Here is a 13,441-nt window from a genome sequence, read left to right on the forward strand (position 1 = left end):
GTGCAACCCCTCTTCCTCCTTTCCAGGATGAGGTGGCGGGTAAAAACTAGGTAACACAATCTTTTGTCCCACATGAAAATCTGAAATGATCTTAGGCAAAAATGAAGGTTTAACCCTCAGGGGACCTTGTTCTTGTGGAATGCCGTAAATGGTGGTTTAGAGGCTAGTGCCTGCGACCAACTCACTATATGAGCTGAAGTTAGTGCTACCAACAAAATGGTCTTGAACGTTAGTAACCTTAATGGACATGAATGTAGAGGTTCAAATGGTGCACACATCAGAAATAAAAATTTAGGTCCCAAACAGGAACCTGAAAAGGAGATGGGGGGAACACATTGGTGAGTTCCTTTAGAAATTGTATCACCAGTGGTATTTTAAAATATGAAGTTTCTTCAGACGAGCGCTTAAAGATGGACAGAGCTGCCAAATAGCCTTTAATTGTTCCAACCTGGAGCCCCAGATTGGCTAGGTACAGTAGAGAAGATAACACCTCTGGTGTCTTACATAATACATTCTTGTCCCTGCACCAGTGGCCGAATTTGTACCAACTGCAGCAGTACAAGGATTTCGTTGCTGGCCTTCTGGCCGAAAGCAAAATCTCCATTACATCATCCGGTAGGTCCCAATCCTTGTATCTCAGGCTCTCAGAAACCATGCGTGAAGGCTGAGTGTCTTGACCTCTGGATGTAGAACCAAACTCTCCTCTCGCGAGAGACTGTCCTCTCTTTGTGGAAGATGTATTGGTGGGCAGATGGACATGTCCAGAAGGTCTGGCTACCAGGTCTTCCTGGCCCAATCTGGGGCAATTAGGATCATGTGTTTCCAGAACTTTCTCAACCTCCTGATCATGTGACGAATGACGGGGACGGGAGGAAACTCGTACAGGAGTGGAAACTTCCAGTCCACCACGAACGTGTCTCCTAGAGCTCCTCTTGGAGGACACTTCCTGGCGCAGTACAGTTCTCACTTTCGGTTGACACTGGTTGCGAACAGATCCACTTGAGGGGTTCCTCAAAGGGTGAAGATCTCTTGAAGGACTTCCTGAGCTATTTCCAACTCGTGAAAAACTGTGCTCTGCCTGCTCGTGTTCTCCTCCCCAGCTAGGTGAACTGCCGACAGGGAGATTCCTTCTTGTATTGCCCAGGACCAGAGCTGCATTGCCTCTCTGCACAGTTCTAGTGACCCTACACCTCCTCTCTTGTTGAGTTGGTACATGGCCACTGTGTTGTCCGTCATTATCAGGACATTCTTTCCCCATACAGAGGGCAGAAAGGCCTTCAGAGCAAGTCTGATTGCCCTCAGCTCCAAAAGATTGATGTGTGGTTTGGACTCTGATGGAGAACAACGACCGCTGATTGTCAGATTGTTGTCGTGGGCTCCCCAACCGATGTATGAGGCGTCCGTCACTACTTTTATCTCCGGACATGGTTGCCAAAAAGGTTCTCCCTTCAGGATATTGTCCTTGCAGGCCCACCACAGAATACCCTGTGCGACCCTGCTTGGAACCTGAAGTAGGTCTGACATGTTGCCCAAGAACTGAGACCATGGAGTCCTGACAGTCCATTGAAGGGATCTCATTGTCAGGCGAGCATCTGGCACCAGAAAAATGCAGGATGTCATGAGGCTGAGCAATCTCAAAAAGTCAAAGGCCGGGAGACGCTGAGCACTCTGAAACTTGGAGCCCATCTGCAGAATGTCTTCTGCCCTCGCCTCGGGTGGCGAGCTCTTTCCCAAGGATGTATCCAGTACGGCCCAATGAATTGGAGCTTTTGATATGGTGTCATATGGGGCTTCTTGTAATTGAGGGAGAAGCCTAGTCTGTGAAGAAAGTGGCAGGTGACATTGAGATGATCCAGGACTTGTTCGGGAGAACGCGACCTGATCAGCCAATCGTCCAGGTAGGGGTAGACATACATCCCCCCTGCCCTGAGACTCGCTGCTTCCACCGCCATCAGTTTGGGGATAACCTTCGACCTGAGGTCAGCCCGAAAGGCACAACTCGAAAATTGACAATGAGAACTGCCAACGGAGAACCTCCGGTATTCCCTATGGTTGAGATGGATTGGCACATGAAAATAGATATCCTGAAGGTCCAATGACACCATCTAATCCTGGAGCTGGAGGACCGGAAGGATCTGAGCAAGTGTTACCATCTTGAACTTGTCTTCCCTGAGGAACGTGTTCAATTATCTCAAGTCCAAGATGGGTCTCAGTCCTCCGTCCCTTTTGGGCATTAGGAAATATGGAGAGTACCATCCTTTCTTCCTCTCCGCTACAGGTACTGGCTCTATAGCACCTTTCTCTAGCAGGGTCAAAATGTCCTGTACAAGGAGCAGAATGGTTCCCCGGTGGATGGTTCTGAGGTCTCTGAATGAAGAGAAGGCAGTAACTTTGGGCTATGGTTTCTAATGCCCAAGCATCTGAAGTAATGTCTCGCCATTCTTTCAGATGCTGAGACAGTCTGCCTCCCACTGGGGTTTCGTGACTCAAGACCTCAGAGGGTTCGAGACGGCTGAAGCAGTGGCTGCTGGTAAAGATGCCCCGGCTTGGGCGGGCTTTGCACCTCTCCCTCATCCACCACGAGGGAATCTTCTTTGGCCTCTTTGAACAGCCATTCCTCTCGCTCTTCCAACTGAGGAGTAGTAGCGAAAGGATCTACCCCTCCAGGAAGGGCCCTTGGGGCGAAAGGGCTGAGGCTGCTTAATAGCGGCACCTAAAGATTTGGCTGCTGCCTTCTAGGTCTGCAGCTTATCAAGGCTTTCATCAGCCTTGCTGTCAAAAAGGTGAGACCTGTTAAAAGGCATGTTAAGGAGTCTAGATTGCAGATCTGGTGCAAATCCAGACTTCCTTAACCATGCAAATGTGGTAATTATGGTCCTTGTCGCCACAGCTCTGCTGATGCTGTCAGCAGAATCCAGAGCCGACTGAAGAGACTCACACATGGCTTCTTTGCCGTCTCTACCAATAGCCAAGAAACCATCCCTTTCCTCCCCTTTGGAAATATGCTCAGCCGCCATTGAAATACAGTCCCATAGAGTGAATGAAAACTTTGCTAAGGCACATGTAGACCTGGCTGACTTAAGTGCCATGCTCCCTGCAGAAAAAAAACTTTCCTTGCCCATGCATCTACCCTTGTCATTCCTATATGGTGGGATGGTTGGATAAACTGCCTGTTCTGAGGTTGCAGTAACTGTCTGCACCACAAGATTTTGGGGGTGGGGTGTTTAGAAAAGTAGTTGTGGTCTCTACTACATGGCAGTATTTTCCTGTCAAGTTCTTGTTTACTGCCAGGCTTGACCCCAACGTCTCCCAATTAGTAGACACCCTTTTTTGAAGTGCAATGCGGAAAGTTAAAATGGGATGCTTTTGCGGACCCTTATCAAGGATGTCTGTTAGATCATACTGCTCGAAGGGGAGGGGAGGATAGGCCTACTCCATCCCAAGTAATATACCACCTTAGACAGAAACTGCCTATATTATGCATCTGCATGGCATCAGATTCAGGTTTACCAAATTCTAACTCTGGTGAAGTGTCCACTCCATTGGCGGTTTGCACGTTTTCATAAAGATCTTTTAGCCTGGACACCTCTGATATAAAGCTATCAGGGACATTTGTTGTACCGTACTGTAACCCAAATGGTGCATCGTTATCCGATGGCTCATTGTCCTCATAAAAAAAAAGGTTAGTGACTTAAAATAATCCTTTCTAAATAAAAGGAATACAAGTTTTATCTGGTAAGGGAGTCAAAGGTTTAAAAAATGTTTAACCCGACGCTCGAGGAGTCAACGATATTTTCAATAAAGTCCTTTTCGACTTCGGTGGCACCGAAGGTTTCAATGGCATTATTGGCGCAGCTGGCGTTGAGGGTGCGGCTGGCGTCAATGATGTCGACGACCTAGTCTTATTCTTTGACTTACGGCTCGAAGGATCCTTCGATGGTTCCTCATAGTGTCGAGGCCTCGTCGGCTCTCGATGTGGATCTGGCCTTCGTCCCGGGCCCAAGGGCGCGTAAGATTTGGCTCAAGCCCTTTCCTTACCGGCTTCAGAAGGCACGTTAGGAGCATAGCTTGTCGAGGGTTTTTGTTTTTCAAAAATGTTCAACATTTCGAACCTGAATGCTTCCCATTCGGCCAGAGTGGAGGCCTTTGTGGCACAAGATATAGCTCTCTCAGGAGAGGAGTCAGACAAAGAAGTCAAAGTAGGCGACTTATGGTGCCTCTTTGACGGCGACGAGGAGTGGTGGGAGCCACTCCTCGACCTGGACTTTTTCACCTTCTTCCTTCAAGGAAAGTTGCCTCTCGCATCGTCCAAAGAAGGTTTCTTCGACGGGGTTGTCGATGGGGATTTCTTGGGGTTTCTACCTACCACCAATTTCCCCTTCCGCTCCATCAGAGCTTTTCCGGTCATCGATTGACATATTGAGCAGGCCGAGGTCGGTTATCGACATATTGGAACCGCAGTCCTGACACTTTTTAAACCCGGTCTTCGGTCGGTGGTCGGTGTCAAAGATGATGACATTTTTCAATTTTCACGAACCAAACTATTTGAAGCGCACTGTAGTTCTCGAAGCGCAAGCTTACTCGGAAAAACGGAACTAAAGCCAACAGGCACTGCACGTGCGATATGTACCTTCGATGACATCATCCTCGAGACGGAGGCCCTCGAGGGACATTGAGTCGACTGCATTGACGCACAGCGCCCTCTGCCGAATTTATTTTTCCAAAGCAGCTTGAAGCTGGATATTGAATATCAAAGATGAGGAATACTGGGAGGACACAATCCAGTCAAAAGATACCAAACACCCATTCCTGAAAGTGGTACTTCATAAATGGTGTACAAGAGCTGGTGCTCGATAAAAAAGAAATGATGTCTGCCAGGAGTCTCTAACCTTCATCAAAGCCCAAGTTCTCTTACAAGGTATGAAAGAAGAATGCTCTGAATGATGATCTACAAGACACAGTGCCCTTTACGAAACTAGCTTGACGCAATCCGGGGACATGCCACGTTTCCTGTCAAATCTGTGTCTTTTCGCTACCGACACTTTAAAAAGAACTTTGTAATAAGCAAAGGCACTTATCCCTAATATCTCCTTTTGGGAAAGGAAGCAACACCAACATCAATGCAAAGGAAGTCCACCCGTGGAACATAGTAAAAAGTAGTTCCACTGGTAGAGCTTTTTTAACCAAAAAGGATTTCCTTCTAGCAGCACACATAAACAAGCTTTGGCAATGCCAATGGTCTTAGCTTTAGTGTAGACATGGGATAGGCATTTGCCAGGCGCTGCCGTAATGGTACCAACTGACCATTGATTGTAGCAACTGCAAACTGGTGCAAGTACCTGGGCCTATAATGGTGGTGCCTGGCAAATACCTATCTAATACCTATACAGAAGCTGAAAGTGATGACTGGGTAAGACAGTTTTATTACTCCAGTACCACGGTTACAGCTCCCATTAAATAATGAACTCAGAGGACTGCTTTGAAGAAACACTGGAAGGCGTTTCGAGCACAAAGTTTGATGTTCAGCCTTCATAAAGCGTGCCACCTTACAGCCAAAACAAAAAAACACAGCTTCTTATGATATTCAACATTTTCAAAACTAAACAGTTTCCATTTCAGAGACTGAGCAATTGAGTTCATAATGTAACTACTAAGGCCCTTAGGCATTTACCTCATAAGCCCAAAAAACAGCATGATCATGAGAAAGTTTGGAGGATAGGAGAGGCGCGATTTGTGTGAATACAAGCAACGCGGCACAGAGAGCGTCACACAGCCGATGAAGGTAGTGGTTAGCATCTGGACGGCACCTGCAAGAAAAGGACCAGAAGTTGATTAGAGTTCGACAAGAACAGCGTTTGACTTCTTGCCCTAGATATATATTTACTGCCAAAGTGTCATAGAATTGATCAAGCTTTGTTAATTTTCTGATTAATTTCCACTTGGTCAGCTCTTCTTAACAATAACGTCACTTGAACTGTTGAACGAGTGCACTGAGACAGGAGTAGCACATCACAGTTTTCAAGTACAGAATTATGTGTTTTTGGTAAACAATGGAATGCAGTGATCTGCGTGCCACTTTTAGAGTGGGTACACTACCCTCCCTTTGTAATAAAAACCGGCCCTGGCAAAATAGAAGATTGTTAAGTATGCGCTAGACAAGCAGGGTGGCATGCACTGAAAAGAAACATACAGTCGCCTTAAAAAGCATGTGACAAGTTTTTCTCTCATTTTATTGGCAGATCACAAGACATGCATCAAGCACAGAGAAAACATTTTCACAACTACTCCAGAATGTTTTTAGGCAAGTGGAAACGTTAGTTTACTGTTACAACAATAATGAGACCAGGAGTTGACAGCAGACTAAGACCTCCAGGTTGATCCATGCCACCCATTACTTTGTCTCCTCCACAATTATAGACCACGCACCTTTTTGAATTCCAGAACACACTTTACACTGAACACTTCTGTTGGGAGACGAGAGTAATCAATAACCTTATTGTGAACAACTTCCTTACTTTACACGCCTCGCTCAAGAAGCCACATCAGATAGACTATGCATATCTCCGCTTCTCCATTTATTTTCTCGAGGTACTGAAATGGCAACCAAATTTTGGAATAGGACCCTCTCCCTGGGCCAAGGGTCCCACTAAGCTCAATCGGATATTGTAGGGAATTCAAAAGGTCTGCTTAACTTAACATTACTTTGGCACTATAATGCAATGCTCAACTTACATTTTCTGATGTGAGGTTTTGCATCAATGTAGTTTGCTCCGCTTTCTGCTTAGCAGCAAGCTCTTCCTCCACCCTGCATCTTCCCTCTCCATTTAGTTCTGCGTGATCAGCAGGCTACTCTCCCATCTCCCTTCCTTGGATGATCCATTTGTCTGCTGTTGCCATTCTCTGGAAACACATGTTTCTCCCACCTGATAGAGTAGAATTGAGCCTTGTCTGGGTAGCTTATGTTATGTATGGTCTGGAAGGGGGCTTTGAGGGAGATGGACTAACCTCTTCCTGTGTGTAACAGTCTGAATAAAGGGAGAGGTGCTGTGAAGTCCAGTGCAGAAGGACTGGGCAGCGCTTCTTGCTTGCAACTGTACACCTCTGTGTGTTTGTGCATATTTCCGGTGTGGGGGTCCCAATTAATTTCTGCCTTCGCAGGGCGGGATGTGCTGCCAAGAATCCTGGGCCAGAGGCTCAGCTGTGCATCCAACACACAGTGACAGCTTGGTGCAGTGGCTCGGATGGGCTGTGAGGTTACCCGGCCGATACCTATCTTTTTGTCAGGGATTCATTATTTATTTATTTTTTTATTTGAAAAAAAATCTACAGTTTGAACACAAAATTCAAACTTTTGTTTCAAGGAAAGAGACAACAGAGAGAAAAGAAAACTCCACAAGCCCTCCAGAAAAACCAGCACGAAGAACTAATCAAAAGTGTTAAGCATCTGCTTTCAAAGTCATGTCAAGATAATTCACAATTGCGCACAAAAGTTTTATATTATTTCCAGAGATGATCCTAGCCCACCACCTATCCACATCTTCATCCAAGGGGGCAAACTTTCCAAGGTGTAATGAGCGTTGATTGACTATCTGTTTGCATTCGATTATCTGATGTTTAGATGTTTTAGTAGCCAGACCACAGAAGCGGCAAAGGTCATCTTTTATTGATTGATCATTTCTTTGCCAATTTAGAATATTTGCCCGAAACCTAAGAAATTGCTCTCGATGATGACGAGATGGACAATGCAGTAAATAGCGTGCTGGTTCATTTAATTTCCTGTGATCGCCTCCCACCAATTTTGTTGATTTCAGCTTTTGTCGTGATTCATAGTTGACAATCCAAGCCCAATTTTCGAATTTCTTTTTGGCAAGCTGCGGGCGATTTAGAAGATCTTGATTATTTATGTCTGCAGCCGTTAAGAATGCCAATAACTTACGAAACCATATATTAAGTAAGTTTTGGTTGTTTGGAGCATATTCATTGGCAAAGATTTTATATGCCGGTGCCGGTGATTTTAGGGCTATTTTACGCATTGTGGCAATTGAATTCCAAACCACTCTGATGTGCAGTGAATTTATAGCTAATTCATGTCTCAGGATAGTCATCGATGTTGATTGTGGCAACCTCAGTACTTTTCACCAGAAGCGACCTTCCAATACATGCCATGTTTGCTCACTTATATTCCACCCAGCCTCAGCCCCGAAGGTTATTATTGGTACCACTTTTTGTAGGTAGAATTTAAGGACAGGTTCCAGAGAAAACTTTTCATAGTTCCTGTTGATTTTTGCTCCTTGCAGAGCGAGCTTCATCACTTTTGATGTTAATTTGTCAATCCATTGCTGTTCACGGATAGAGTTGTTGAATTGGATCCCTAGGTATCTTATGGAATCAACAGAAGAGATGTTGATATCGGCGATTTACCATCTAAACTCTTTGGGCCTCATTACACAGTAGGCGGTGAGCCATGGCGCTATTAGCGCCATGGCTCATGCCGGTAAAATACCGGCACCGCCTTGGCGGAAAGGGGATTTACCGCCCCATTCCAAGGTTGGAGGGGCGGTAAATCCCCTTTCCGCCATTGCCCTTCCCCATTCCCATTTCTGCCCCATAGGGCTCTATGGGACTGGGGAAGGCGCTAATTACGCCACCGCAATTTTGCGGTGCCGTAATTAGCTCCGAGGTCCCTTAGCGGGTTGGATTTTAACGCCTGCAAGAAGCAGGCCTTAAATCCTCCAACCCGCAAAGGGACCTCGTAGTACGGCGGTAAGGGTTAACGGTCACCGTTGCCATTAACGGTGACCGTTAACCCTTACTGCCGTCCGTGTACTGAGGCCCTTTATCTTTCTTGCTTTTTACGTTTCCAATTGACACAATTTTTGTTTTTGCAATATTTATTGTCAATTCGTTTAAGACCATGTACTTTTGTAGACCCACTAGAAGGCGCTGGAGCCCAATTTGGGTTCTGTCCATCAGCACCAAATCATCCGCATAGATGATACATTTAATTGGGATTTGGTTTATCGTGGGTGAGAAGCAAGGAACCTGATCGAGGTAGTTCGGGAGATCAGCCAGAAATAGTTTGAATAGCTCCGCAGAAGCGGGCATCCTTGTTTGACACCTTTATGTGTCAAGATGGTATTCGATAGCAGACAACTTTTGTTTAATCGGACTTTGATTGATGTATGGTCGTGGAGTGCAATAATTGGTTGAAGGATGGATGCCAGACAACACCATTTTGACAGTTTAGCCCATAATAGGCTGCGGTTCACACCATCGAAAGCCTGTTTCATGCCTATAAATGCAAAGTGGATTTTTCCATTTTTCTTTAGAGTTTCTAGTTTTAGGATCGTCCAGATTAACAGGTTTACATCAACTCCAACACCCTTCATGAACCCTGTTTGCCATATGTCAGTAATCTGAGAAGTTTCTGCCCACTTTGCAAGTTTAACACGCAAACTAGACCCAAAGATATTTCCAATCGTGTCCAAAAGGGCAATTGGGCGATAGTGATTCGGATCATCCCAACTGCCCCTTTTGTGAATTGGCACCACTATGGCGGTCCTCCACGATTCAGGCAATTTTTTAGACAGGCTAATTTTCATGAACAAGTTTTCAATGAAATTTGCCCACTCACTTGGATGTTTTTTTAGATCTACATTTGAAATCAGATCTGGTCCGGCTGCACGCGAGATCTTTAAGGCATTAATAGCTCGTACAATATAATTGTGCGCCATCTAAACATCCCAATGAGTGTCTACGGCACAAATCATTGACAGAGCCGCTGTTTCAGATTTCTGAAAAACCAAGGAAAAGTGCATGTCCCATACGTCTCCTGGAATGGTCTTTATTATATTCGAAGTACATTTAGAGAGGTCCATATTCAAAATCTTCCAAATATCACGTGTATTCCTTGTCATAAGTAGGCGTAACATATGCTCAGCACGATCTTGATCGATGATAATGGCATGGGACCTCGCCCAGTTTCGATAGGTCGCGCGTCTTGCTTTTACGGCCTCTTGAACATCCACTCTTGGGAGGCGTTTTCTTATTTCTCTCAGGTCTTTTTGCAAGGCCTTTTTAGCTTCGTATAAGTGTCTGTGAGACCGCCCAAGGTGCCTTGAGGGATTTCCAGCAGTGGTGAAATCTGTCAACAGTGGAATGTAATCAGTACCTTGAGAGGTTGGCGTATTCATTAGCTTCATCCCAAGGCCTTGAATCTGATTTCCATTTAGTCAAAGACGATTTCCTCTTGAGTTTGTTTCCAAAGTGACCTTGGTAGGGCTACTAGGCGGATTCATGACCGTCATGAAACAAAGTTGCAAAAGACTGTGATCACTGTATTTCATTTTCTTTATTTGTAAGTCGACAATCTTTGTTTCAAGATTACTAGATATCCATATGTAGTCGAGGATGCTATGTGTTGTATCACGATACCATGTTGGCTTAGCAGGAACGTCTCCTTTTGTTGAACCGTTTAGCATGGATAAGTCACGCAAGCCCATGGCAGTCTGCCATCTTTGTCCTCTTTCTTCGATCACATCATTTGGCAGTCGCTGATACATTTGCAAAGAATGGTCAAACTGGAACCAGGTGCAATTCAGATCTCCACAGCAAATAACTGACAAGTTGTTATGAGCTAGCATGGCATTGTCTATTAGCTGTGAGATTGCAGTTATGAATACATCTGTGCTGATCTTTGCTGGGTTTCAGTAGCCGTTTATGATCAGTAAGTGCTTCCTGGCTAATAGACTTTTTTCCATTGTGTGCATGAGAGTACCTTGCACATTAGGATTTGGATTTACTGACACAGGAACTGACCATGTTTGTGTTATTCCCACCATTGTTATTAGGCCTGAGCTTGGACGGCCTTTAGCATTTTTTTCAGCGGGATTTAATAGGATGGTGAACCCGTCACATATAGGCTGTTTGCAACGCCATGTTTCCTGTAGACATATGATGAAAACACTTTTCAAGGGGATTTCAAAGACATTGAATAAGTGTTTGAAACCACGTGTGTTCCATGATAGAAACAGAAATGGATATTCAGTATTGGTCAGTCATGGCTAATGCTGATTCCGAAGCTGATTTTGATTCGATTTTTTGTCCGGTACATTTTTTTGCAGAGTTTGTTCGTAACTTGGGTTCTTAGTGACACTCATCGACTGCCTTAATGCGGCAGAATCAACAGGTTTCTTATATCGCTTGTTTCCTTCTTTTGGTTTTTCTGTTTGAGAGATTTCATCCTGCTCAGGTTCAGACAAAATTTCAAAGCCGAAGAACAACAGCTCATCTCTGGCCCTTAGGAGAGTGCTACGTACGGTGGCTGAATTGATATGCAAGAGCACCTGATCCGAAGATTTTTTTGTAGGACATTCAACAATCTGTATATCTCCTGATTCAATTGTTCATAGCGATGGCACACATTTGAATAATTTCATGATGTTTGCTCAGTTGAGGTTTACTTCAGCGTCATCACTTTGGATATTTTGTAAGCGTGGTTTGCGGTAACCAAGTACTCCTTTAATGGGTTTATTTTCATGCACCCTTGTTTTGAAATGAACACGCTGATTTAGTTGATTTGAGGATAATTTCGGGTTCAACTGCGGGTCAGCCTCAGATACTAGGTTTGCCTTTACAATGTCTGCACTGGTGGTTTGATGGTTCGCAGCCGAGGGTTTTGTTGCTTTTGCTGACCCATTGTTTGGCTTCTGAGCATGGGCTTGAGGTGGATCCAAAAGATTACAACTTGAGGCACTAGAGGCATCTTGATCGTCCTGGATCGAGTATGTGGATATGTCGCATAGGTTGGTTGGCGTAGATGCAATTGTGGTGATACTTGTCTCAGAATCAGAAATTCTTCTTCTTCGTTTTAGAGTCGTTTGTGTTTCTCTTGAGTAGAGTGAACCTGAGTAGTCTTGTTTGATGCAGAATCTGACTGTTTCTTTTTATGGCCGTCATTACGTTTAAATAAACTTAGTTTTGGCAGAGTGGATAGATTTCTTATAAATGTCTTGGTCTTTGAAGGTCCAGCCAGTGTGGGTTTCTTTGTCAATTTACCACTTGCATTTTTTCCGGATGTTTTAGTTGCGTGTGTGAGGTGATTGAGGTTGTTTTTGCCGTACCAGTGAAGATACCAAAGGATGAAAACTGGATTCCAGGTACAACTATTTGTGGTTGAGTATCATCCTGAGAACTTTCAATGCTAACAACAGTGATTCCGTCATCATGAGAGTGGTTTCTTGGAACATCCCGGCTTTTTGCCTTTTCGTTGGTGTGTTCCAGGTCCAGAGAGTTTTGCGATGGATTTGCTCCTGCTACTGTGGTGTTTTTTTTTTTTTTATGTCGGGAGTCCACTATATCCACATTTGTCCCACTGGCAGTATCCGTCAAGGATAGAGTCTGATCTGGCGTGGTCCTAGCAGTCTGCTTATTAGGAACTGTCGTATCGGTTTGCACAGTGCAGATGCCGTCGCAGCCACGGGAGACAGAACAGTGGCACTTTCTCGTAAGCTTGAAAGCTTCTAACAAGCCGACGACCAATTTATCATGTTGGCAACTGTTTCGAGTGGCCAAGTCACCTTGCCTTTGTTGCCATACTGCAGTGCGCTCGGCCTCTGCGTGTATTTTCTCTTTTAGGAACGTATTGGACCTTTCAGTTTGATCCATTTTCTGGGTTAGGTTCAATAGCATTGCACCTTGATCCTGAATCCGTTCACTTAGGGCTTCATAAAGCTTCACAAAAGGTATCATCGCCAAGGAAGAAGCCGCTAAGACGTTGCTATGGATTTGCATGGCCGCAGCCGAGGAAAGACTGGCCTCAGCTGGTGTATGTCCGGTATTTTCTGCACAGCTTGCCGAGAGGCTAGAAGAGTCCTCGATTTGTGCGTGGGCTTCAACTGTATGGCCGTTTTTTCGTGCCGACACGAGTCCTTTGGCACTGTTACTTTTCCTCGTGGACGCCAACGGCGTACTTGTGTTTGACTTGGCGATCTTGAGAATTTGGTGCGGCAAAGTAGCTTTTAAAAGATTCATTGTTGCCGCATTCATGTGTTTAGAGTTGTCTTTTTCTAAACATGGTGAAGCATATGAGTCCAGCACTTTCGTGGCAGTCTCGTATTTGAAGATTACCATCAGCATGCAAGATGGAATTTGCCGATGACATAGATGTGGTGCTCGCAGCTGGCAGCATGCAGCCGCGGCTGTTTTTTCAGTGTAGCGTGTCAGCAAGTTTGCTGTGCATAATTGTTTCATCTAAAGGTAGTTCTGACATATTGAAGATTTGTCTTGCAGTTTTGTCAAGACAGTTTTTGCTAAACGTGGCATGGTAACGTATGACCTTTTCCCCTTGGGGTGCCAAACCCTCATGAGTAGCATGAAATTGAATCCGATGAGAGTTTTTCGTGAGAGCACTTGGAGGATCTTGTGTGCTTCTCACCTGACC

General features: G+C 44.9%; 1 protein-coding gene across 2 annotated transcripts in view; it reads right to left on the reverse strand.

The window, feature by feature from the left end:
• Nucleotides 1–13,441, reverse strand: part of LOC138472141 (solute carrier family 35 member E2A-like) — a 729,883-nt gene that overhangs the window by 559,232 nt on the left and 157,210 nt on the right. For both annotated transcript variants that reach the window (XM_069610153.1, XM_069610154.1), the window contains exon 3: nt 5,672–5,807. In XM_069610153.1, the coding sequence (XP_069466254.1) occupies nt 5,672–5,807 (136 nt within the window). The remainder of the gene's footprint in view (nt 1–5,671; nt 5,808–13,441) is intronic.

Source organism: Ambystoma mexicanum, chromosome 8, assembly GCF_040938575.1.
Source record: "Ambystoma mexicanum isolate Mex_15411 chromosome 8, UKY_AmexF1_1, whole genome shotgun sequence".
Lineage (NCBI taxonomy): Eukaryota > Metazoa > Chordata > Amphibia > Caudata > Ambystomatidae > Ambystoma > Ambystoma mexicanum.